The sequence below is a fragment of the Molothrus ater genome, chromosome 13 (assembly GCF_012460135.2).
Source record: "Molothrus ater isolate BHLD 08-10-18 breed brown headed cowbird chromosome 13, BPBGC_Mater_1.1, whole genome shotgun sequence".
NCBI classification, from domain to species: Eukaryota; Metazoa; Chordata; class Aves; order Passeriformes; family Icteridae; genus Molothrus; species Molothrus ater.
The window spans coordinates 3,499,517-3,525,659 of record NC_050490.2 but is presented as its reverse complement, the minus strand read 5'-3'; the positions used below and the strand labels follow the sequence as shown (position 1 = coordinate 3,525,659).

Genomic DNA, 26,143 nt, shown 5'->3' with positions numbered 1-26,143 from the left:
CACACATCACTCAGGAGACACATCGGAGAGGAGGGTTAGGTGCTGAAGCAATGTCTGTTAGTTACAGCTCGTTACAGTTATTATTGATGCATCTTATTGTCAATGCAAGAGGTGAAGTCACTTAATCCATCATTTCTCAGACACGGATGACAGAGCACGTGGTTTGGCAGAGTAAGTTTTAGGCGAGCTAGAAATGGATTGCACAATATTTAAACCTGATTAAGTACATAATAGGCTTAGCAAAGGATTACTTTTCTCCTGACATTTTATACATAAATATATACACACACACACACACACACAGAGACAGGCATTTTATCAGTAGCTGCATTTTAGTCTGGTCAAGAGACGACTGCCTATTGCAGAATGACTGGAGTGACACCCTTAAAAAGGAAACTAGTCTTGGTGTGCTTTGCTGGAGAAGAGAAGGTCCTTTTTGGGGTGATTCTCAGGGGTAGGGGTCACATCCAAGCATCAGTGGAGGGCTGGAGGGGACATATACGGGGCTGGGGACTCGCACAGTCCTGGCTGGTGGCACACTGAGCTCCTTCCCTGTGCCAGGCAGGAAATACTGGAGCCAAAGGGCTGGATTGGATTCTGTTTGGGCTGCTTTTCGAGGACTTGGAGAAAAATTTGGCTTATTTAAAGTGCATTTAGAGTTGAAAAGCATCTCGGAGAAGTAGCTTTCCCTACTCCTGCCCTGCAGCATCCATCCCATTTATGCTCCCACTCATAATCTTTTCCAGGGTGTGCCAGTCACCTTCCCCAAGAAGTGTTGGTCTGAGCTCAGCTGCCTCCTGCGAGGGTGCAGGATCATTATTTAATGTCAAACATCCCCAAATTGGGCAGGGATTCGGGCCTGACAGGGATTTCTGCACCAGGAAAACATAGGGCCACATCTCACCATGCTTTTCAGGAGTGCAAGTGAGCAGGAGTCCTTCCCTCCAGCCTGGAGGTTTCCTCAAGAGACTTAAATTAGCACAAACCTCCAAAGCTAACAGGGACAAACCTTGGCCTGGCTATTTCCATGAGCAGGGAAACTGCTTGGATGTGCTGGGATTCGGGGTGGCAAGATTTGACCCGCAGCCTTGCCCTAGCACAGGTCCTCTGAGGAATGCTCTGTCACTTTTACAGCTGCTTTTCAGAACAGAAGCCTTAAAAAAAAACAGACTCAGGATGCAGAATCTGGAATGGGATGGTTGTATCCCACAGGGAAAACCTGTCCTTGCTCCCCAACACACACACACATGCACACACACACACTGGTCCTCCACGTCGAAGTGTAAACTACTCACAACACCACGCACTGAGAGAAGTTGTAGATCCTGAGCCAGGGTGTAGATTAGGAATCTCTTGGCTTCCAGCATATCAACAGCAAGATTGAGGGTTTCTTATATTTTTTTCCCTTTTTTTTTTTTTTTAAATCCTAAATCAGCCAGCCACCTGCTAGTTAAAAAGCAAAAGAAAAAAGGAGAATTCCCAGGATTGCTTGCCCTTGCTGAGACAGTGGCAAGTGGCTGGATGCTACCAACTGAATGAGAAAACACACACGTCAAAAACCCGAGGTTTGGGGCTTATTCCAAGAGGGAAGATGGGTGCTGGTTGCTATTTTTCCCTTTTTGGGGGCATGGGGGGGTTTTGGCTGATGAGGTTCTAACGTACACCTATCACCACAGTAATTAAAAAACCACCACCGTACACTATTCCACAGGGAAAAAGAAGACACGTGAACGGACACTGACTACCACGCACAACAAGAGCCCTGCAGGTCAACTCACGGCCTCTTCAGAACGAAAAAGAAAGGAGAAAAGAAGAGCTCAAGACAAGAAAAACAGAAAAAAAAAAAAAAAAAAAAAAAAGGAAAGAAAAAAATCCCAAAGGATCTCGTTACAAAGACGGGAAAAGAACCACCATTATGGTACACTCTGACTTTCTGAGACAGCTGCAGAAACTCAGGCTCAGGCTTCCTCCTCCCTTTTTCCCCCCCAGCTCTTCCTCCTGAGGACAGAGTCCTGCTGCTGCTCACATCTCGTTGGAGTAGGTGTAGTTGGGGGTGGCCGAGTACTGCGTCTCGTGCTGCATCATGGCGCCCTGCGCCGCCCCCATGGCCGCGTTCTGCGCCGCCTGCTGCACGTGGGGGTTCTTCCAGGCCCCCGTGGTCCACTCCTCCTGCGCTTTGCTGAAGCTCCCGCCACTGCCCCGGTAAAACTTGTGCACCTGCAGGGAAAATCCAGAGGGGCTGAGCGCCCGCGGCCGGCACGGAGCTCCTGGGGTGGCAGGAGGGCCACCCAAAGCCATGTGGAACCCCTGTTCTTCCTGCCATACCATGGTGAGAGCGATGAAGGAGAAGACTGCCATGGCTGTGAAGAGCACGGTGGGGATCAGCATCACCACAGCTGAGCCCACGTTGGTCCCAAAGAAGGAAATCGCTGCAATCCAGCCACTGCAAGGGGATGGAAACAATTGGTTAATTAACCACCTCTCCCAGACTGCCAGCAGCCCTCCCAGCTCCTCAAACCATCTTCACCAAGGAGAGAACCAGTAAGGAAGCTAAAACACCATGGTGACCACCCTTGTACCCAACACAGCAACATTTTCCTTACCAGACCCCCCATCCAGGGATCCCCACTGCCTGGATAATGCTGATCACCAGCTGGGCCATGAAGGTGAAGAAGAAGGCCATGAAGCTGAAGGAACTGTCTGTCCTGCAAGAGAAGGTTCAGTCACTCCTGCACCTCCATCCCCGCTGCACTCCAAGGGAAAGGAGATGCTCCGACGTATCAGACCTGGCTGTGGTTTAGCAGGAGGGTGATGGAAAGAAAAATTAAAGGCAAAGGAGAAACTGCAAGAGGCTGAAGGTGGTCAAGGGAAACCTGGGAAAGCCATGGGGCACCAGACCCTCCCTATGGCTCAGTCAGCTGGGCTTGAGGACATCTGTGTTGGGACACGACTCTCAGCTCACACCATCCCACATGGAAATAAATACACCCCTAGTTCTCTAGATTTGGGGACTGACCTCAGCACCACAGGTAATCTGTACAAACACCTCAAGGATTCATGGAAAAATATAAGAGATGCCTCAGGGATGGGAGGGAAAGTGGCACCCCAGCTGCATCCTCACCACTATCCCCCACCACTGCACAGAGGCACAAGGAAAGTGTCCTTACAACACCTGATGGGGGGTTTTGCCCCCAGGAAATCCCAAACACTCTGGTTTTGAAGGTTAGAAAGTAAAGCTGAAGGGCTGCACAGAAAGGAATTCCCCCAGTTAGTCAGGCAATGCCCCAAGCTAAACACTGACCGTTTACGAAGGAAAACAAGGCAGAAAGAAGCCAGGCTCAGGTGCGACCACTTACTTGAAAGCTTTGTAAATAGGTCTAAACCAGCAGACATAGGAGCAGGGCGTAAAGAGAATGAGCCAGAGAATTGCCAGTCCAAAATTTACAGCTCCGCCGCCTCCAATGAGCCACGCGAGGCAGCCCACGAGATTCACCGCCAAGGTGATGCTGTTCACTGCAAACACACACACACACACAGAGCAGAGTAGCACGGATGCAAGGGTGGCACTGAGACACCAAGGACCCCAACCCCAGGGAACGTGGCCTCAGAATCGTGCCCTAGCTGGATTTCCCTTAAATTAAGCTGCGAGCACATTCCCAGGCTGGCTGGGCCGAAGGGGGTCAGGCCTCAGCTGAGTGTAACAGGAGGAAAATCAATGTATCACTGAGAGTTGTAATTCCCTAAGCAGTTCCTGAGCTCTGAAGATTGGCAGGAGTTGCATCCTCCCGCTCCTATCAAGCCAGGTCACATTTCCACTAACAGAAGGAAACTGGAGGAATTGTGGTGAAGTTTTTCGCTTGCTCCAGATACATCTTTGCTGAAGGAGCTTGTGCAGGAGCTCCCCGAGCACCACTGAGAGCCAAAATGCTGAACTCCTGACCCTGCCTCGCCGGTTCAGGGGGTGACACATTTCCCTCGCCCACCCCTGCCTGGGATCAGGCCACACAAGGGCTCTGACTATGAGTCCCAGCTCAGCAGACACAGGACAAAGCAGAGAAGGCTCAGCTGCGTTCTGACGCCTCCGAGTTCGGAGAATGATTCATTATTTCGACGAGAACGAGAGCCCTCCCACCACCGCCTGCCTGAGAGCTGCAGCTGGCAAGGCAAGGAGCTCAGCTGCCCTAAAGGACATGAAGGGACCTTCCAGCCACGCTGTGCTGGGTGTCTGAGGGGCTGCTGGGGAGAAAATGACCCAGAGAGGAGCTCCAGAGGCAAAACCCAAGGGACAGTGACTGGCTCTAGGAGGTGGTGCTGGTGTTAAGGAGCAAGGACCAAGGTCTGCTACATTAAGAGGAAGAACATCCTGGTTGGGATGGGGAGGGAACTGAACACCCCCAAGAGAGCTTCCCCAGGGAAGCACAGCTTTTTTCCTTCCATGCCTTAAACAAGCAAACCTTCCTGACATGATGAAGCTACCCCAGGGTCACCCTCCTGACAGGACACAGCCCCAGGGATGCCAGCCTGGTGCCATGGCAAAAGCAGGAACACACCACAACCTCTGTTGTGTTAGCTCAGCTCTTCCTAACCTGCCCCTAAAGCACAGGGCACTCCCTGGGCACTGGTGCTTCCAAAGTTCAGGGGAAATGCCTGATAAGGGAACTGAGTTCTAGAAAGAAATAAAATGCTGGTGCCAACTTGCCCTGAGCTGTGCACGTTTCCACCTATGCTGGGGTGTGACCTGTCCCTCTGGCTCTGTTCCCTGCCCGTGTTTGGTGAAGAAGAGAGATCCAGGATAGCTGGAAGAGCTGGAAGCTGGTGACAGCTCTGTTAGCACAGCACGGCACACAGAGGCATGCAAAAGGAACAGGCAAGCTCCGGGAAGCCTCAAGCTCCACGTTTTGGGGAGCAGGCACACCAGCTCTCCAGTCTGAGCTGTCTCCTCCTTACAGCAGGACATCAACAGCACCACCAGTGACCCTGGGACACTGAGCCAGCTCCATAGCTCCATCCTGGAGGCTGGAAGGGCTGGGATCCATGGGATGCTGCAGCCCACCTCTCATTCCTGACTTTTAAAAGGAGACACCAAGGCCTGGAGGGGGAGAAGGGCTTCCCCTGACCTTATCCTGCCCTTTCAGCTGGCAGCTCCCAGAGGAGCAGCCTTTGGAGAGGCAAACAGATCCCACTGGAGCCATTCCCACAGGGCCACTCACGCATCCAGAGGTAGTAAAGCCGCTTGGCCATGGTCCGGTGCTGTGGCGGGATCTCCGCATCGAAGTCCTGGTAGAAACATGGCTTCAGGGGGATGAACTTGGGCAGGGGAGGGAAGTTGTTCACCTTTTCTGCAAGGAAAAGTTTCACTAGTATCAGGCTGAACAAAAACCAAGAGGCTTCCTAAATAACCCCAAGAACAGTCAAATTTTACACAGGAGTTAAGGATTTCCTATGGAAACTGCCACCAACCCACCCGAAAGAATCAAATTCAGCCCTCACTGGCCACAGAGATCCTGCAGCCATGGACACCCCCCCCACCCCACTGATGGCTAACGAGGTGACATTATGGCCAGTAGAGCCCACAATGATCTCCAGAGCCCCCTGTACCTGCCATGCTGGCACACGCTCAGCCTCTCTGCTCCTCGAGAAAAATACTTGGGAAAAACGTGGGAGCTTTAGCAAAGCTGGAGGAGAACAAGAGAAAAAAAGGTTGATTGAAGTGGTCAGGGACGTCTGCAAAAGCCTTCACCTTCCCTCCCATTCCCAAACAACTCAAGGACAGCAGTTGGCTTCACTTCTGTGACACTCTGGACTATCACACATCCAGGCTGGCACCTGACTGGCAGTGTGATAAATCCTGACTCCTCTGGCTCAGGCTTATGTGCCAGTTAAGGCAGAAGATTACGAGAGGATCCAGTGATGTGGGGCCTCCCACTCCCAACTGACCTACATCCAGGAGAGGGCCAGGTAGGGCAGCAGGGAAAGGAGGTGGCTGTGGGCAGTTTGAAACTCTCAAGTTCATTACCTGACCCCAAAATAATTATTTTTAAAAATGTATTATTGGGTTTTTCTTGCTGAATTCCAGCACCTGGCTGCCTAGTAGCTGCCATCTCTGCAAGCCCAAGCCAAAAACAAGGCCAAAACGGGAGCAGAAAATCAGAGCAGAGAAATCAGCTGGAAAAAAAAATAAATCAGTGGCGATTGTCACTAGTGAGTCACTTGAGTGCCTGGCTTAACAATTACTCATGTCATTTGGCACCTCATTCCAGAGCATGCAGGTGGGAAAGGAGGAGAGCTCAGCATCCCAGGACCATCCCAGACCATTCCATGCTCAGCTCTGTGCCAGATGTGAAAATTACGGCGAAATAAAGCGAAAAATTATTACCTGAGGTTTTAAAGAGAAGCGTGAAGATGGCGTATCCCCACCTGCCTGCAGGTTTTGCCCTTTCCCAGTTATCCAGGCAGCGACCAACACATTTCCCAGGACACGGGGTCCCGGCAGTTGGTGCCTGGGGCTCCTGGGGGGATTTGGGGAGCTCTCTCTAGGGGTCTATTCGCACCCCCCAGGGCTCGCCGTGCCCGACATCCGCCGGCATCCCCCGGATGCTTCCATCCCGCCAGTGCTATAAATACGAGCTCCTCGGGCGCGGTGACGTCCGCCCGGCCGCCCCTACCCACGTGTGCCGGGAGCGGGGACACGCGGCCCGGCACCCCCCGGCCCCGCCACCGTGGGGCCAAAGCACCGGCACAGCGACACATTCGGGTGGGGTTTTTTTGCAAAATGAGGAATATGGTGGAGTGGATGGAAAAAGGACGGGGGATCGCATAGGTGAAGGCACCGAGAAGAAACAGCTCTGGTGCACGGGGCGCGTTTGGGGAGGGCAGGCAGGGCTCGGCATCGCTGCCCCTACGTTTCCACGCGTGAAGGGCTGCGTGCCCCACGCATCCCCACCTCACAGCCGGCGCAGCCTCCCAGCAGCGGCCTGGATCGGGGAGAAGGGCGGCCCAAGCCCCGCTCGGTCCCCGGTGCACCCACGCGTGTGCAGGGTCACCGCGGCTGTCCCCACGCCGCGCATCCCCCCCCGCAAGCGGATGCAGAGCGGGAGGTCGGTGCAAAGGGCGGCCAGCCCCCTCGGGGGGAGCATCCAGCGCCCTCACACCGAGGCGTTTCCCCTCTCCACACTCCCGGGACTCACCACGTGGCGTGACCCGTCCCGTCCCCTCCGGTCCCCGGCGGGTGGCGGCGGCCGCCCGCCCGCCCGGTGCTGCTCCTGCCGCAGCGACCGCGCTCTCGCGAGACTGCGGCGCCGCCGCCACCCGGGCTATGGGCAGCGCCGGGATCTCGCGAGAGCGCCCGCCGCTGTCCAGGGTCCTGATGCCGCCGGATGGAGGGGCGGGGCCATGGGGAAAGGGCGGGGCCTACTGAAGGGGCGGGGCCATTATGGGGGCTCTATAGGGCTGGGGGTTCCATGGGGCTGGCAGTGCTCTATGGGGCTTGGGGGGCTCCATGGGGCTGGGAGTGTTCTATGGGGCCTGGGAAGCTTTACAGGAATGGGATCTGTATAGGCCTGGGAGTGTTCTATGGGGCTGGGAGTACTCTGTGGGGCTTGGGGGGCTCTATAGGGCTCAGGGCTCCATGGGGTTTGAGTGCTCTATGGGGCTTGGGGGGCTTTACAGGAATGGGGGCTCTATAGGGCTGGAAGTGGTCTATGGGGCTTGGGGGGGCTTTATAGGAATGGGGGCTCTGTGGGGCAGAGGTGCAGCGACCCCTACCCAGGGTATGGCAAGCATTATGTGGGTAGAAGATCGCCCTGAGAAGGGCAGGAGCTCTTGGGGACAGCCCCTGGCAGGGCACACAGGCTCCCTCTATCCAGGAGGCAATGGGAAACCAGCAGCTCCCCACCAGCAGGGCCAATTTTGGGGTACTCCATGTCATACCCTGGTGTGCTTCATTCTGGGAGCAGTAATTAATGAATGACTTGCATGAAAGCCAGAGGACATGTTAATTGCTTTTGCCAGCGATGCTAAGGTTGGGATGTGGAGGGCAGGGGAAGGGACTGGACTGATTTACAGACAGGACAGGGATATAAATCCCAAATCAGCTTGAGAGCTCCATAGGCTGTGTCTCTTGTTCTCAGTGCACATCACTTGGATCTCCTGCCTTAGAGCTTGTGAAAATATCAGTGAAATGTTGTGAAAATTACTTTATTTGACAGCTAAATCATCCTCCCTTCCCAGGGTCCAGCCTCGAGGGCCACAGAGGGGCAGCAAGGACAACATCCCACCAGGTGAAGATGAGAACAGCTGGGCAAGGAAGCAGCAAAATCTCTTTACACCACTGAGCCCTGGTGGCCAAACCCCTTCAGCAGGGGAACAGCGTTGCTGTGGGGATGCAAGGAAGGAAACCTGGCAGAATCAGGGAAAATGCCTGCTTCACAGATGGTAAAATAGAGGGAAGCAGGAAAACCAGCATGCCACAGATGACCTCATAGCAGAGGGCCCAGCTCTCCACTCTGACCCCTCTCTGGGTCTTGGACCCTGAGCTGATCCCCTCAGAGAGCAGGGACCTCTGCACACCCAGCTCCATGCCCTGCCCAGCAACAGGGAAGGAAAGGGGGGCAGGGATGGGATCATGGATTCCAACTCCTGCCAAGCACTGGGGGTGCTCAGTGCCTTGGAGAGCTGCTCTGGCTCTGCCTGTGGGCAACTGAGCACACTGGAGATTTGAGGCTGGATTCTTGTCCTTTATTTCTTTTTCTCCAAGCTTTTTCAAACCTAAATTTCCTCCCCACCTGCATCTCTGCTGCCTCAGCACCTTCCCATCCCACTGAGGCTTTGGGAATGATCCTTGCCCTCAGCACTACCACATTCCTGTCTGCCTGCAGATTTTCCAATCAGGCATATTCAGGAATCAAATGGATGTGCGCTCCCCTCCTTCCAGGGAATGCCTGAAAAGCCAAGGGATAACAGGGGGAAGAGCCTCCCTGCCCATCCCACACTGCCTAAACAGGGCAGGCTGGGGAGGAAGGGCAGGGCCAAAGAAAAGGCTGGATCAAGCAGCAAATTACCAGCAAGAAAATAGGTTCAAAACCAAGGAAATCAATCCACAAGTCCAGTTTAGGGTCAGTCTGTCGGTTGGAGTCCAGAGCAGCTGCAGCTGACCCAGAGACCAGTCCTGACATAGCTGAGACTAGGACTGAGACCCCTGGGTTGAGCTTAAAAAGAGCTCCTGGGCCATGGGTGGGGGGAATTGGGGTCCCAGGTGGGGTTGGTGAGGAGCATTCAGGTTTATTAATGCCCTCAGGGTCGTTCAACATCCCTCTGCTTATATGCTGGAGCTCTGCAAAGGGATTTGTCTTATGAAAGGGATTTTTCCCTTTTCTTTTACTGTCAGGCTATTCAAAATGAGGATTATCTTGAGCTCTGTAATTTTCTGCTTACGGTAGGGATAAGACCTCAGCAGTGAGCTGGTGCTACCCCAGGATGCTCCAAGGGTTCCTCTGGTATCTTGGCACAGCCCCTGCACCCTGGGCTGCATCCTCAGGGGGCTGCTCCTGAGAAGTAGCAGCTCCAGGACCGTGATTGGGATGGTTCAGGGGATCCCTGCAGCTGTGGCATCTTGGAGGTCCCTCTGCACCCCTTTTGCCAGGGTGACAATCCATGCTGGCATCAGCCTGCTGCTGAGTGCAACGTGATGAGAGGCTGAGACCTGAGCCGCGCCGATGTGACGCAGAGATGGGCGATGGCACCCAGACTTTCCTTGTATCGGATGCTCCCACTTTCCGTCCTGTTCCCAAGCAGGGCCACCTTGCATGAAAGAAAATATGGAGAGGGCAGGTGGAGGACAGGGGCTCAGGTTACTGCTCCTCTCCAGCTGCCCTGATCTCTGTTAGGAATATGTTTCTGGGGTTTTTTCCCCATTTTCCCAGGTTTGTCTGGGCTCCGAGCTGTGTCCAGCAGCCCTCTGCATTCTTGCCACCACCAGCTCTCCTCTTGGCTGCTCTGCCAAGCAGCTCTTCCAAGATCACACCTCCTGTGGGGTTGGGACCAGGCAAGAGGGTCCCACAGGGATTTGGAAGTCCTCTGGCATGGGGTTGGGTTGGCACAGGAATGCTCAGAGAGAAACTGTAATGGGAAAGGGGAAGCAGAAACCACTCCCTGGCTGTGGGTCCTACTGCAACCACAGTGGCTGCTCAAGGACAGACGGACAATACTCAGTGTGTAATTCCCTTACTCTTATTTTTGCATCGCTCCTGCCTTTCCCATTTGCTTCTTCTTCATTTTAAAAAGGACTCCTCATTCTCTTTTCCAGCTTTTGTTTCCCTGACCCCCCATGGTTGGAGCTGTCTGTGCCTTTGTCCCCCATCCCTGCTTTTCCTCTCCCACCCCACTGAGCTCATTTCAGCTATTCCTTGGCTTGGAGTAACCCATCCACTCTGTTGTCCTCCAACAAATAAGCTGACAGGCTAATGAATAGCTTCAGATGGTAATTAGCAACGGAGTTGCTAATAATGAATTTCATTTACATTTTAAGCGCTGCAGAGGGAAAATAAGCCCCTGTCATTAATGCTCTCCCTGCTCCCAGCACAGCCTTGGCCTTGGGGGGAATGCACCCTCTGGAAGCCTTTCTGTGATTGCACCTCTCCAGCCTCCATTTCGGAGGCTGTGATAGGCAGAGTTCATTAAGCAGCAATTAGTGATGGAAGGGGAGAGAAGCTGCTGCTGCTTCCATCATTCGATGGTGGGAAAGCACCACGATGCCATGGAAAATGGGCCACAGGAGGCAGGAGCTGGTTCTGGGCCAGGAAAGAAGGGCTGGATGCTTCAGCCAGCACCAGGGACTCACGTGGCTTGCCCAGAGCCCTGGAGCTGTCAGCCCTCCGTGTCCATGTAACCCTCCCAGGCTACCTAGAAAACGACCCTGAGGGGTTTCTCAGTCCCTAAAATCCTTCCCCATTATTTCCTCAGGGGTTTAGCACATTTTGAAGGCAGGGCTTTCCCAGAGTTTAATTCTTCCCTGCCTGCCCAAGGAAGGAACCAAGTGTCATCTGCATAGATTCCATGAATTGTTGTCAAATGGAAAGATGGAGAAATGACATTGTTTTGTCTCATAGCAGTGAGGAATTCATGGTGGGAGCACAGGGAATAGGTTTGCTCACTACTGCAGAGCACCAGAAGGGAGTTGGGAATGCTCAAAGCCTGGATCTGGTGCTGGGGGTGAGCCTGGGAGCGTTGCCTGCCCTGCCTCAGTTTCCCTCTGTGTGCCCAAGGAGCCTCAGGGAGGGTTAGATGGATTGGGAATCAATGCTCTGCATCTACAGGGGTTTTCAGAACACTGCTTGTGCATGGAGGATCCCATCCCATCCCTTCCCATCCCATCCCACAGACCCACCCAGACCCCAATCCAGTGTTTGGATTGGGGGGGTGTCCAAAATCCACCCCCATTTAGGCAGTGTGATCCACAGAAAGCTGCTTTGGGGACCACAGGGATGTAGCATCCTCCCTGGATAGGAGGTGACAGCCACATCCTGCCTTCACCTCTAAGGACATGGGAGATAGATTTATTTATTTATTTATTTATTATTATTTATTTATGTATTTTTTCAAGCCCTGCTAGGAGTGAAACCAATCCAGGGGCCTCCAGAGGCCGATAAGATTTGACTGCAAGTCAATACTCACATGTCTTTCCACTGTGCAATGATCCCCCGGCCAGCGGGGCGGGAGGGGACAGGCAGGTGACAGGGGCAGGCAGAGGGCCAGCCTGGGGCAGGGACATCGCCTCTGCTCCGGGAAGGGATTGGGGGCAGGAAGGGGACATCTCCTGGCATGCAACAGGGATTTTCTGGGATTTGTTGCCAGTACATGTAATGGTGAGCCCAGAGTGGGCAGCTCCACATTGGGAGGTGAATGAGGGACAGGGATGGGGAAGGAGGAGGAGCAGCGGAGAGGGAGAGAAATTGCCCGTGAAAACCAGCTCTGCCACGGCATCTGCTCCTCGGAGCTTTGGGAATTGAGAGGTTTCCCTGCCGGCAGAGCTGGGGCTGAGGCTGCAGGGTGCTGGGGGGAGCAGAGCCCTGGCACACTCGATTCACACTCAATGCCATCTGCCAGGCTTTCTCCTGGCTGTGGGTTCCAGTGGCTTCTCTCATGGCTAATAAGGGTCAAGCTCAGACTCCAAAGTACTTCCCAAAGTACCTGCTGCATCTTTGTGCCATCCCTGGACACAGCGTGGCTGGGATTCCGCATCCCTCTGGGAATGCTGCAGGGCAGGCTGGCAGAGTGACATTTGCAGTTAGCAGAGGGTGTCCTTGAGAGGAGCGAGCGCCGAGAGAAGGGACCAGGTTCTCTTTAAGGGGGCAGGACTTTGGGAACATTATGAAGGCAAGAGTGAGCTTCTCCCTCTGCCTTCCACCCTCCCCTCCTTCCCTTCTCTGTTCCGGGACAGAGAGCCAGGTTCCCTGCCCTTCCCTTTGCCTGGCAGGGATGAAGGCAGGAGCTGGGTGCTGGGATGGGCGGCTGAGCAGGGGAGGAGGAGGAGGAGGAGGGGAGGAAGGGGAGGGAGAGGGGGAGGATCTGCTAATTACACAGAACAGCTCTGGGGGCTGCTGAAGTCCAGAATGAAGCAAAGAGCAGCAGAAGCGAGTGCTGCAGTGGGAGCGGAGGAGCCAAGCATCACCGAGAGCTGGAGCCGGCTGTTTTCCCTGCTGGGAACAACTGGGAGCACCCAGGGGATCCTGCAGCCCTGTCTCCCGCAGGAAACAGCCTCTGGCACTGCCACCGAGCCCACTGCCAGCCCCTGGAGAGCCGAGGAGAAGGGGCTGGTGGTTGCAGCACGCAGGGCTGGGCTGGAGGGCAGCGAGGTCAGCCCTGCTATGGTCGTGGGGGGCTAGGAGCCTGTGTGCATCCACCGGGAAGAGGTGAAGGATGGCTGCCGAAGGAGGGAGAGCCAAGCCCCTTGCCCAGTCCAGGATGGAGAACTTCCGAAAGGTGAGGACCTCGGAGGAGGAGATGCCATTACCCTTCCCAGACCTGCCCCCGGACGTGGTGGAGATGAAAGTGAAGGAGGGCAGCAAGATCAGGAACCTGATGAACTTCGCCATGGCCCAGATGGAGCTGAAGGGCAGGCGGCAGATCGTGTTCAGCGGCTGCGGCAGGGCGGTCACCAAGACCATCACCTGCGTGGAGATCATGAAGCGCAAGCTGGGAGGGCTCCACCAGGTCACCAAGGTACGCTACAAAACCGTGCTGGAGGTCTGGGAGAGCCAGGACCCGCCACCCCATGGCCCCGCACAGAACCTGACTGTCCACAAGAACGTCCCCTCCATCTGCATCCTGCTCTCCCGGGACCCCCTGGATCCCAACCAGACGGGATATCAGCCCCCCGAGCCCCGGCACGAGGCAGGAGAAGACACATTGGGGTCCTCCAGCAAGGGGCTGAAGCGGCCGCTGCCGCCTCCCTGCGAGGAGCTGCTGCCCAAGAAGCTGCAGGTACAGGTGTCTGACAGCCCCAGGGGCACGGAGACCACTGCTGGCCAGCAGGACCCCTGACCCCAGTGCCTCCCACCCCACCTGCCAGGTATGGAGGCAGGAATATCCACTCATTCCGGGGTCACTGGTGGGCTGCAGGCTCCCCCTGACCTGTCCCCACTTGCTGCTCCTTGACCCCTGTGGATGGGGGTCCCCAGATTTAGCATGAGGGTTGAACCCACCATGTCTTGGTTATGGATTGAAGCAGGTGAGCATGTGGGGGGGAGCTGGTGACCTCTAATTCAGCCACCCAGGGACACTGTGACCACCAGCCACATCCTGCAGTGACTCCCAGGGAGCCAGAGCAGCTGAGGGGTGCCTGGACCACCACCACCGCTCCCCACTGCAACGCCTCATCCATCAGAGAGATGGGTTTGCCCCAAGCTTGTTGGAATAAAACCTTCATTATCAAACCTGCTGCTGAGGAGCTGTTGGAGTTATTAAGGCCAGGCTCAGCATCCTGTGAGACTGTGATTCATCCCAAAAAAAACAAGCACAGGGGTGCTCCCTCCCTGCACCCTCAGAGCCAGCACTGCACTGCACTGTGCTGCCTGCCTGTGGGACAGCACAAGGAAATAAAACAACCCACATCAGATACTCTGGTCTGGAGTGGGGGGAAACCACGCTGTGGGGAGCTGGGGGCAGTGGAAGTGTTGGGTGGGGGGTTATTGTGAGTGGATGCAGTGCCCAGCACAGGATGAGGAGGTTTTGGGGTCATGCCTTGGCTGCCGAAGGCTTTGGCGCAAAATCCCTGCTACTTCCAGGGGGTAAAGAGAAATGAATGGAAAATAAAAGCTCTTTAGAAATAGCTGAGATATGTCTATGGGAAAATGGGGGGATCATCTTGGCTGCTGGCTGTGGCATGGATCAGCACAGTGAAGGCTGCTGCCAGCTCACAACAAGGGGATCCCAGCCAAACTCTGTCCCTTGGAAGAATGGGATTGGGGTCTCCTGTGCTGGCATAGCAGCACCTGGCAAAGCCCCAATTTCAGTGGGGACAGGGGAGATTTGGGGGACAGGTTATGGGATGCCAAGCCCTGATCCACCTGGTTCCCTCTGCCCAGTGCCCAGCAGCACTGCAGGATGAATTAATCGGTATTAAGAGCAAACCCTTCCCAAAATCCACGTGTGAGGGATTCTCTGGCTGCAGCTGCCTTATCTCCCTGCCTCACTCCTGCTCTACAGGGACAGCCAGCGTTCTCTCTTTGTCAAGGGCTTGCTTGGCTGGGAGCGGGAATGAAAGGAGAGGAGGAGGAAGAGGAGGAAGCAGGGTCTGTTTTGTGAGGCAGTGACCTTGTTATCTCCCTCAGCAGGCAGCTGCTCCTCGGGCCAGAGGCTCGTGCTTATCTGTCCTTCTGCAGATTGATTCCCTTCACTCAAACATTAATTTCCAACGGTTTTTTAATGTTAATGAACATTTTTTGGTGGGTTTGGGGATGGTAAAGCTTTGGGCTCTGTACCAGCCAGTTCTTCCCAGTTCCTTTCTCCAGTACAGACCCCATTCAAGATCAACCCTCCACCCCACACAGTAGCACCGGGTACAGGCACCTACCCCAAATGAATCCAAAATCACTAATAAAATTAATTTTAAACCTCGTAATTAATAAATCCCTCTGTAAACACCCTGATCAGAGCCTGAAGACTGTGAGAGCCACACAGTTAAACACTAACAGCCCTTCACCTCCATTGCTGCCACCTCACATTTCTCTGAGCAAGGGAAAAAAAGAATAAAAACCACTTATTTCTCCTTATTTTGTTAATTCGCAAGATGTTTTTAATGGATTTCAGAGGCAGTTAGTTTCCAATCACAGAGACAGCACTGGGGATATTACCCTCATTGCTTTGCTGGCTGATGGCTTCCAGCATAAGAAAATAATAAAAAATTACTGAAAAAAAAATAAAACCGGGGGACATGGTGAGTAGAATAATCACAATGGTTTTGTGCAGCACTGCTAAGGCACAGCCCAAGGGACGAGTTTTGGAGCGATTTCGTGCCCAGGCCGGCGCGATGGTGGCTGAGGGGAGCAGCCCCCGGTGAGGGGACAGGGACACTCTCAGAGAACTGGAGCTGGCAGATGAGCCGGTCTGAGCTCATTTCCCTCACAGGGATCGAGTGCGGCGGCTGTCCATTGACAGGGACGGGGATGCTACGCAGGCTCGGCTAAATGGGGACAGCAGCAGCCCGAACCCCTCATAAACGAGCTCAAACACTCCCGAAAACTGCCTCAGGCGACCTGAGAGAGACCCCCCATGGCCGCTCCCCTCACGCACAAAATGGCGGCCGGCCCCGCCCCAAGATGGCGGCGGCCCCGCCCCACCGCGCCTCCTGCCCGTCCCCGCCGCGCCCCCAGCCCGTCCCCGCGGCCTCCCGCCCTTCCACGCTCCCTCTCCGTCCCCGCCGCGCCGCCGTACCCGCCTCAGCGGCCCCCCCCGGCCCTCACCTCCGTCCCTCCTTCCCGGTGGGGTGCGGGAGCCAGCGGCGCGCGCCCCCGGTTGCCGGTGCTGTCTCCTCCCTTCACAGCCCGCCGCCATGCTGGCCGCCAGCGCCTCTCTCCTCCGCCGCTGCGCCGTCTCCGGCCTCCGCGCCGCCGTCCGCCGGCCCGCTGGCCCAGCAGGTGAGCGGCCGCGCTCGTCTCCGTCCTTCCCGCCGCGGTTGGCGGCCGGGTTCCCGGTGTGGCGGGGAGCGAGGCCGCGCGGCCCGGCGCGTCCTTGCGGTGACCCCGCGGCCTAGCACGGGCCGCCCCCGCCTGCTCCGGCCGCCGCCACCGGGATCCCCCCGCCGGCACCGCCTCAGCGGGCACCGCGCACCGCCCAGGGGCTGCAGCGAGGGGCGGCCGCGCTTTCCCTGCGCCTCCCGCCAAGGTGACATTGATGGAGGGCGGCGGTGACCTCCGCAGCACCGGGGCGCCGGCCAGTCCCGGCTCCGCTGCAGCTCCGCGCCGGCCCTCACCCTCCTAATTAACACCGCAGTTAATTTTATTTGTTATATTAACGCCCCAGTTAATAGAGAGAGTAGGAGGACCGGCTCCAGGCAGCGGTCTGTGATGGTGGCCAGGGTGGCAGGGCTGGAAGACGGAGGCTGCAGAGAATGCACTGCCTGTGCATCGCAATTAATAGCTAATTAACTTCTTCATCGCAATTAATACCTAATTAGCAGACACTAATAATGCTCGGAGACCTGTGTGTGCCTCTGCTGCGGCACGTGTGAGTTAAACAACTGCCTTAGGGAGCCTGTCACTGCGTCTTTTTAAATAATAAGCACAGGATTTCTTAGATGCTGCTCAGCGCCTTTGATCTTTTGTTATTTTGAATCCACTAAAATCTTTGCTCGCTGTTCCTTTGAGCTGCTGAACCCCGGCTGCTCCTGGGCCTTGTTTCCAGGAGGCTCTGTGTTCTTCTTTTCCAAGCTCTTGTGTTTCAAACACCCCACTTAACACTGCTGCCACCCTTTTGCAGGGGGGTTCCGTTGCTGCAGAACTTCCCCTGGGCTCCTCGTTCTCAGATTTTCAGTAAATTAATGTTTTATCTTCACACGTGCTTCTGTGCTCATTACTGGAGAAAACTGCCCAATTTTGGCCCTCAGAGAAGCTTCAACATGGTTTTGTGTCATATTAGGTGATTTTATGCTTAATTCCTGTTAAGTTCACTTTAAAGCAAAGGTGCTTGCCCTTTGGTTCTTCCTTGAGCTGGGAATCTCTGCCTGGATAGGCTGGCTGTCACACACACGTCATGTGTGTGACAGTGACCTTGATGGACCCTGCTGAAACTCAGGCCAGAGGGACTCTGCAGACACACATAGAAACATGAATGTGGAAAAGAAACATAGCAGCAATTGAGAAACACACCCTGGAAAGCCAGAGCTTTAATTCTTACGGTCTGTATTTGCCTCCTGGATCCAGGAAATGATTTTGTTGAGGAAAAGACTTCAGATTTTGACTTAAAGATGGTATTTGAGCGCTTCAGTTTAGGCTTTTCTCCAGCTGAGATTTGCTGGTTTTCGGCAGGATTTTTTTTTTCTGTGTAAGAAAAATAAGGATTCTCCTTCAGCCAGCTGAAACCTGGAGGGTTTTCAGGAGTGTCCTGGGAGCAGGAGCATTTCCAGAGCCCTGCTCTTGCTCTGAGCTCAGCTCTGCAGGTGATTGGTTGCAAAGAGCAGGGTCAAAGGTCTACTCTGGAGCTGGGGAAAGGAGGGGGAATTTCCCTACAAAGAAACCAAAAGAGCATTTTAATTCTGTCTTGGCCTGTTGTTTACTTTTCCATAGCTAAACTAAATAAAGCTATTTTCATGCTTCCATTGCATAAACCAGTATTGCAGCTGAAATGTTGGACAAGGTTACATTTTGTTAAAAAAGCAAATTGCCTGCTAATTAGGCTACCATTAATGAAACCAAAGAGAAGTATATCAGCAAAAGTACAGCCCAGTTGTGGTGTTGGGTTTTTTTGTTTTGGTTTTAAATAAAACCCTGTAGTTGATCACTGTGAGTGATTCGTGCTGGGTTAAGAAAGAAAAAGTCAGGAGCTAAATTTGACTTGTGTGAAGCAGAGCTTTGAGCTCCAAGGTCGTATCTGGTGTGTGACCTCTCTGCAAATATTAGTGGAGTGAGATTAGCAGTGGGGAAAGGAAGCACCAGGCTTGTGGTCCTTCAGTTTAGTTCCCTTAGAAAACTGTTCCAACCTTTGTGGGGTAAAAAAAGACAGGTTCATCCAAAAAACCAAAATTTGTGATAGTGCTGAGTGAAGAAACAATGATCCTATCAGACTAATTTGTGTGTTAGCATACAATCTGCTTTTGTGATTAGTTATCAAATATTAATGCAATTGCAATCTTGAGATCCAGGAGTTTTTCTCTTGGATAGATACCTTGTGATCGTTTTTTTCCTCCTCCAGCCCTTCTGTTGGAAGGAATATCTCTCATCCCTTTGCTTTTGAGAGCCTCTCTAGGAATTGCATGGAATTTTGTTGGTGAGGAACGTGCATGTTAAAGCTTCTCAGTCTCACTTGGCTGTGGGAAGAGGAAGAATTCCTGTATTTTACAGAAAAAGGAATGCCAGAAAACCTCTTCAGAGTAGGTTTTTGTGTGTCTTTGCCATGCTCTGACCAATGCTCTGGGAACACTTTGGAAGTCTGATATGGAAAAAAGCAGACACTTTGCTACAACATAAACCACGATATTTAATAAGTTACATCCACCCAGGGCTCATCCAGGACTGACTATAACAAGGCAATCCATATTTTATGGAGGCTTCTGGCCTCTTGGTCAGGACTGAAGCAGTTATGTTCCTTTTGCTCCAAGTTTGTTCCTTTTTTCCTGCACTCAGCTGTGCTTCCTGCTCGCTGCTACTCTCACGGGTCACAAGAGTCAGATGAAGAATTCGATGCTCGCTGGGTGACATATTTCAACAAGCCAGATATCGATGCCTGGGAGCTCAGGAAAGGTAAGTTGGAGACCAGGGAAGCATAACCTGGAGTAAATAGAAGTTTTCTGACCAGAAGTAACAACTTTAGTTGGTGTTTTGTGGACTCCTCATCCCTGGAAGTGTCCAAGGCCAGGGCTTGGAATAACCTGGTCTAGTGGAAGGTGTCCCTGCCTGTGTTGGTGTTTGTAGGGGTCTTAGGATGAGGGAAGAGGTGAGAATCTTGACTTTATGTTTCAGAAGGTTGATTTATTATTTTATGATATATATTATATTAAAAGAAAATGATATACTAAAACTATACTAAAAGAATAGAAGAAAGGATTTCATCAGAAAGCTAGCAAGGAAAAGGAAAGGAATGATAATAAAATCTTGTGACTGACCAGAGAGTCTGAGACAGCTGGACTGTGATTGGCCATTAATTAAAAACAACCACATGAGACCAATCAAAGATGCACCTGTTGCATTCCACAGCAGCAGATAATTATTGTTTACATTTTGTTTCTGAGGCCTCTCAGCTTCTCAGGAGAAAAATACTAGCAAAAGGTTTTTCATAAAATATGTCCGTAACACATGCCCATGATAGAATGGTGGACTAGATGATCTCTGAGGTCCTTCCAACCCAAACCGTTCCATGATTCCATGATTTTAACATCTGGATGGGAGGGACAGTAGCACTTGCTCCAATGACAGTGTTTTTGAGCTCTGCTGTGCTCATTTTTCTTCGGACTTTGGCTAATGGCTTGGCCATAACTCCCTACAGACTTTTTGTGTGGCTGTCTTCAGGTTTTTGCTGTGGAGTTGCCAAGTTTTATTAAACTTACCCCATTTTTTGGGGTGGTATAGGGCTGGGGGAATCTGTAGGGCACTGTGGGGTGTGAGCACGGGGGTTATGCAGCTGGGGGTATCTGTAGGGCAGTGTGGGGTGTGTGCACAGGGGTTATGGGGCTGGGGGTATCTGTAGGGCAGTGTGGGGTGTGTGCACAGGGGTTATGGGGCTGGGGTATGTCCATGGGGCATTGTGGGGTAGGTGTGTGTCCCCCCAATACAATGGGACAGTTCATCTTTTAAGGCCCATTATGCCTTCAAAATGTGATTTCATAAGCAGATAATTGCAGCCAGAGGGATCCTTCCAGCAGCACTTGCCTGATGAGGTGCTGAGTTTTTCTGTCAGAGAGGAAGGGAGCAGACAGCAAGGGGCTCCTTTTGAGATCATGACAAGCTGGTTCCCAGTTCCCCTTGGTGTTCCCTTGTCTCCACAGGCATCAACACACTGGTGGGCTACGACCTGGTCCCGGAGCCCAAGATCATCGACGCGGCTCTGAGGGCCTGCAGACGGTTAAATGACTTTGCCAGTGCTGTCCGCATCCTAGAGGTTGTAAAGGTGGGTGGAACTGCCCTGTTGCCATTGCCAGAGCCTGCCAGCAGGGCAGTTTTCCCTGCTGCAAAGGGAAACCACCATCAGTGGTTCCATGATGAGCACAAAGCTTGCTGGTTTCTTGGGAGACTGAGAGAAGTAACTCAGAAAGCTCTCTTGGGGAACACCTGAAACCAACTCCTTGAAACCTGAATCCAGCCTGGCCAGGGAGTTCAGAGAAGCCAGGACTTTTATTTCAGCCTTAGAGGCCAGGAGCTCTGCTCTGCCACAGGCAGAAGTGGGAGGCTTTGGAAATGTGTATTTTGAAGTAACTCCATTCTTTGTTTTTTGGGATTTTTTTTTTTTTTTTCAGGACAAGGCAGGACCCCACAAGGAAATCTATCCTTACGTTATCCAGGAGCTTAGACCAACTTTGAGTGAACTTGGAATCTCCACTCCAGAGGAACTGGGCCTGGACAAAGCATAAACCTTGTTGGTAAGATTTGGTGTTGCTTCCCAGACTCTTGGCATGGGAGTCCTGTACACCAAACCCCCTGGCAAAGACAGCATAGGCAAGACCTAATGTGCCCTAATCCCAGACTAAAATAAAGCCCTAAATAAAAATCCTCATGGAAGTGAAACCTCTTAATTCAGTTTCCTCAGATGACCAATGTCATATTCTTTTTTTAAATATTATGCCTGGAATAGAGATACTGTGTGTCAGACTGCTGCAAATAGTGCTTGATTCTGGATATTTTAAGTCCTTTTCCTCCTCCTTGCCCTGGGATACAATGTCTTGGTGCCAGGGGTCCTGAATCAGCTGTGCTGGGAATGCAGTACCTGCATTTTTGAGCTGAGCATGATTAAATAAGGCTTTGAAGGTAAAAGGGATGGAAATAACTCATTTGGGACCTCATGGAAACTTTGTGGAGCTTCTAGTCTGCTTCTTTAATGTTTTTTTTTTTATTTTTCCCCTGTTATTTTCTATGCCAGGTGGATCACTCAAGTGTTCTGCTGATGCTACCAGATTGTACACCATCACTTGGAGAGCCAAACTTTAAATCTTACTTGACATAACTTCTTCCTTTATTGAGTCACAGTGGAAGTGCTGTGGAGTTGGGCCTAATAAAGGAAAACCTGGTTTGACTCATGTGGTACCAGTGCCTCGTGTGGTCATTTCCTGTTGCTTTTGTAGGGAAAAACAAGGAACAAACCATAAATGAGCTCGTAGGAGCTTCTAAATTGTTGCTTTCTCTGCAAAGCTCGTGCCCAGAGCCTTCTCAAGCACATGGCTCTGGGAGGGGAAGAGCAGGAGCTGTGTGGAGAGTGTGGTTCCTTGTAATGCACAGCTTTGGGGAGGAGGCATTTCCCTGAAATCACGTCCAAAGCCTCAGATGTGGGCTGGGAGCTCCTGTTTGCAAGGGTCGTGTCCTCACCAGGAAGGGGATCTGTTCTGGGATACTGTCCCTGTTTTCCACTCAGCTCTGGCCCAGGCAAGGGTTTGGGAAATAAACCAACAGAGGTGGGTGGAAGGAGAAGGGAAATATCTTCATCCTGTTATTTTCCTCCTAGAAGAGGGGAATTTTTTGGGAAAACAGGAATTTGTTTCTGTACAGTGGGCTCAGGGCAAGAGCCGTGTTGTGTCCCACAGTCCCATCCCATCCCACTGTTTCATCCATTGTAAGACTTTTTCAGTTCCTGTTCATTTCTCCTTCTTTTTAGATGTATAGAAAGGGTGAGATACGGGAATGTGCCCCCTGTTGACGGAGTGACAAAACTACCTCTGTCCCCTTAAAAAGGAAAGAAGCTCAGAAGTTCCTGTCCTCGATTAGGTGAAAAATGCATCTCATAGGCCTGGGAACTTCACCTCAAACTTAAGGATAGCCAATGGGACAGGAGCCAAAAAGTCCTGCCTGAGCAATTTACTAGAAAAAGAAGAGAACAAACAAACAATTGGCTTCTTTGAGGTGTTTTACCAAGAGCAAGAACCTCTCCCACCTGGCTCGATTTTTCTCTGTAAAGAGTTTATTATTTTGCCTTTTATTGAAACATTTTTGTTTCCAACACTGCAACAGAAGCCATCCTGGTGCTGATTTTAGACCTCCAAAAGTGGCTGGAGCTATCTTGAGTGTGAAATAGACCTCCAAGAGCTTATGGGACCTGTCTCGAAAAGACTCCTATTTCAATCCATGGTCCTGTCCCGCAGTCCCTGTGTCCCGTCCCGCTCTCCCGCCCCGCTGGCCCGTCCCACCACGCATGCGCGGCAGAGGGGCGCGCCCTTTCCCCGCCTCCCATTGGCTGAGCCCCGCCGGCCCCGCGCTGCCATTGGCGGGAGGGCCATGGGGCGGGGCCAGGGGCGGCCATGGCGACGGGCGGCGGCGGAGCCGGGCCAGGTCCCGGTGCCGCTCCTGGTGCCGCTGCCAGCGGAGCCGCCGGTCGGCGGGGCCCGGGGGTACGTGCGGTGTACGGGTGTGCTGGGGCTGCGGGGCTGGGAGGCGAGCGTGGGGCTGGGAGGGGTATGTGCATTGTGGGTGTGGGGATGTGTGGGGTATCTGTATGGGGCTATGGGGCTGTGTGGGATATTGCATGGAGCTGTGTGGATATCTGCCCGGGGCTATGGGGCTGTGTGGGATATCTACATGGGGGTATGGGGCCATGTAGGATATCTGCGTGGGGCTGTGTGGCTGAGGAGAGTGTGGGGCAGTGTGGGGTACGTGAACAGGGGTGGTGTAGGGCTGGGGTATGTCCATGGGGCAGTGTGGGGTGTGTGCACAGGGGTTATGGGGCTGGGGGTATCTGTAGGGCACTGTGGGGTGTGTGCACAGGGGTTGTGGGGCTGGGGTATGTCCATGGGGCATTGTGGGGTAGGTGTGTGGGGCAGTATAGGAGCAATACAGTGGGACAGTTCATCTTTCCGAGTTGCAGACAGAGAAGCACAGTAGTGTATACAGTGTATAAATATAAATATAAAAATAATTATATATATATGTACACACACACAGCATCAGCTGGCTAGGAAGGGGTATGGCACATCCAGAGGGATCTGGGGGGGCACTGCCTGCCTGGTCATTCCCACTATAAAGCTCTGTCCTGCTAATTCCAGCTTAAGACACTGAGGCTAATCCTGGCTGTGCTCTGCAATCACCATCCCCAGTCCTCTGCCGTGTTCCTTTAATTCCATGTCCCTCCTGTGCCAACTCTCTCTGATTTTCCCTCTATTTTATTCATTACTTCTTGTGTTTGTGGAGGTTTTTTCCTCCCCCTTGCCCTTAGGAGCATTGGTTCTCCTTGACAATAACTGGATAAAAGGAGAAGCTTGGAGACCTCAAATTAAAAATACACAATCCTTACATTTGTGTTTGATTAACCTCTCAGGAAATCTCCTCTACCACCTTTTCCCAAGTATTACTGCAGCCAGGCTTGCACAGGAATTGTGATGGTGACTACCTGTGCTTTTAATTAGCACCACCATTCCCAAATAATCCTCTCATCTGCTATCAGATCTGCTTATTCCTCTTCCTCTCCCTCCCCTAGGCTGGGGAGGAGGAGCTGTCCCTGGGGACACATTTCCCTGGGGACAGATTTCCCTGCTGACCTTGAGCTCCCAGGAAGGATCAGATGCTCTGAGATGACTCTGCTTTACTTCATCCCCGTGGAGAGGTGCTAAATGCTTCTTCCATTCTTTTTTTAGCTGATTTGGGCTGAAAAGAAGAGGCTGAACAAAGGGACAGATGTGGTGGAGAAAAGAGGTCCATACATCATGAGCAAACCTCCCTCCATCCAGGCCAAGCTGAGTAAGTGATGCTTGGTGCACTCTGCTGGGATTTTGGGTGTCATTCCCACCTCTCTCCCAGAGCTGGGGTTACCAAAAGCCCTTTTATTCCTTGGTGGGATAAAACCTTTATAAAACCCCATTAAAACCCCATTGGGAAAGCACTGCACTGCACCCAGGCTCACCTGCGCCACCCTCCTCACCCATTCCCCAGAAGAAGAACCCCTTTGGGAGCATTTGGGGATTTTTCCTCTGTGTCCCTGTTCTTGGCTTGCAGAGAGGCAGCGGGAGCTGGCAAAGGCAGCGCTGCGAAGGCAGGGGCTGCTGGGGGCACCCACTGCCCTGAAACCAACTCCTAAAAGGTCTGATCTCCTCCTCCTCTTTTCAAAATGCCTTTTTCACTTTTCTTGGGGAGACTGGGAAACTCAGAGGATTAAAAAGAAGAGTTTGGGACCTTATTCTGCTGGCTCTGTTTGGCCAGGAACACCCAGTATAATAAAATATACTGATTTTCTCTCCGTTTTGGGGATGATTTAGTGGTATGGATTTATTTGGGTATCCTGGGGTTTAGCTGGTGGTGGGAAGGAGTGGGATCCCTGCCCTGGCTCCTCAGCCTGTCAGCTCTGTGGATGTGTTTGCACATAAAACATCTGTGCTGGTCTCCCTCCTGCATTTCCTGGCAGGTCTGTGAAGTTCAACAAGGGCTACACGGCGCTCAGCCAGACAGCTGATGAAAACCTGGTCTCCCTCGACTCAGACAGGTGAATAGCCCAAGATTTTCAGTAAATATCCCACGATTTTGAGGGTGGGGGTTCTCCCAGATGGCTTTTTGGGGGGGTTGATTTTCCTTGTCAGTTGTAGAGCATCCTTGGTGGCACTGGGCACCTCAGGGCAGCGAAACGCTCCTGCTGTCCCAGATTTAAAATACTCCTTGGGGTTGCACTGCCAGCTCCTTTTTTTCCCCCAAATTCCCCTTATCTGCACCCTAAAGCCCCCATTTCCTGGCCAGCTCTGTTTCTTTTTCCCCTCAGTGATGGGGAGCCAGGATCCAGGTGTTCCTCGGGATACTCCTCTGCTGAGGCAAGTGCGGGGCTCTGACTGTGACACCATGGGGTCCCCAGGGGCTCCCTCGTCCCCCTGACCCCTCGAGGCTCTGGCTGGGACTGGAAGCATCACCCCCAGGGTGTGGATGTGTGTCCATCCTGCAGAGCTCTGCTTTGTCCCCTTGCAGCAGGTGACCCAGGACCTGAGCCGGCAGCTGCTGCAGGATGGGTACCACCTCGACGAGGTCCCCGATGATGAAGACCTGGACCTCATCCCCCCAAAACCTGCTGCCTCCTCTTCTTGCCCCTGTTGTTTTGGAGAAAATCTCTCCTGTGTGATCCAGTAGCTGCACAAGAACAGGTCAAAATCCAGCACTTTCTTTGTCCCGTGGGATGGCTGGTGGGTGTCCGGGTCCCGTGCCAGGATGGTGACACAAGGACTGAACTGAACGATGCTGCTCGTGGCAGAGACCAACTGACTCCAAAACACTTCTCCTTACACTCAGCAATACCAGGGGGCGGTGGCACAGTGACATTTTGGTGACCTGCATGGGACCTCGCACTTGGCTGGGGTGGGAAGAGAGGACAGGCAGGGCCTGGCACCTTCACGGGGGTATTAAGGGAAGGATTTGGGAGTTTCTGGGGTTGGAGCTAATGGCTTATTCCCATTCTCCTCAACGCTGCTTTGATGCAGGTGAGGCACAGCCCAGGCCCCCATCCCAGCTCTGCACAGGGCTTGGATTTGGGGGGCTGGAGAGCCTCCCTGCTGCAAACCATAAACGCTGCCTTAAACCATGGTCCTGCTCTATGACATAGAGGACAATCAGCTTCTTATACAGAAACCTTATTTAAATATTTCATGTCAAGAGACATGAATGGGTTGGGTGGGGGGCATGTTTGTTTGTTTTTGTATCTTACTTGTAAAAGGGAGCACTTAATAAACTGGATCTCATTACTCAGAAGGGGTGCTGGTGCTGTGAGGGGGACTCCTGTCTTCTCTCATCACATTTTACTCTTTTCCTGTGCCTGAGGAGCAAGG

At 52.9% G+C, this 26,143-nt stretch overlaps 4 protein-coding genes across 4 annotated transcripts; 3 read left to right on the top strand and 1 right to left on the bottom strand.

Moving 5' to 3' along the window:
* Positions 1-35: 35 nt before the first annotated feature.
* On the bottom strand, positions 36-7,304 carry SCAMP5 (secretory carrier membrane protein 5). Its single transcript, XM_036389656.2, has 7 exons — positions 7,188-7,304; positions 5,599-5,675; positions 5,211-5,339; positions 3,357-3,513; positions 2,604-2,705; positions 2,326-2,443; positions 36-2,217 (listed from the first exon to the last, which is right to left on the bottom strand). Exons 2-7 carry the CDS (start codon positions 5,603-5,605, stop codon positions 2,023-2,025), a joined length of 708 nt encoding a protein of 235 aa, XP_036245549.1. The 5' UTR covers positions 5,606-5,675; positions 7,188-7,304; the 3' UTR covers positions 36-2,022.
* Positions 7,305-12,582: 5,278 nt separating this feature from the next.
* RPP25 (ribonuclease P and MRP subunit p25) lies at positions 12,583-13,931 on the top strand. Its single transcript, XM_036389625.2, has one exon. The coding sequence runs from the start codon at positions 12,916-12,918 to the stop codon at positions 13,537-13,539; it is 624 nt and encodes a 207-aa protein (XP_036245518.1). The 5' UTR covers positions 12,583-12,915; the 3' UTR covers positions 13,540-13,931.
* Positions 13,932-15,865: 1,934 nt separating this feature from the next.
* LOC118690938 (cytochrome c oxidase subunit 5A, mitochondrial) lies at positions 15,866-21,439 on the top strand. Its single transcript, XM_036389942.2, has 5 exons — positions 15,866-16,133; positions 18,837-18,953; positions 20,195-20,316; positions 20,663-20,785; positions 21,283-21,439. The coding sequence occupies exons 1-4, from the start codon at positions 16,049-16,051 to the stop codon at positions 20,774-20,776; spliced, it is 438 nt and encodes a 145-aa protein (XP_036245835.1). The 5' UTR covers positions 15,866-16,048; the 3' UTR covers positions 20,777-20,785; positions 21,283-21,439.
* Positions 21,440-22,635: 1,196 nt separating this feature from the next.
* On the top strand, positions 22,636-26,066 carry FAM219B (family with sequence similarity 219 member B). Its single transcript, XM_036389692.1, has 6 exons — positions 22,636-22,741; positions 23,981-24,083; positions 24,339-24,423; positions 24,745-24,822; positions 25,093-25,141; positions 25,293-26,066. Exons 1-6 carry the CDS (start codon positions 22,652-22,654, stop codon positions 25,449-25,451), a joined length of 564 nt encoding a protein of 187 aa, XP_036245585.1. The 5' UTR covers positions 22,636-22,651; the 3' UTR covers positions 25,452-26,066.
* Positions 26,067-26,143: the final 77 nt, after the last annotated feature.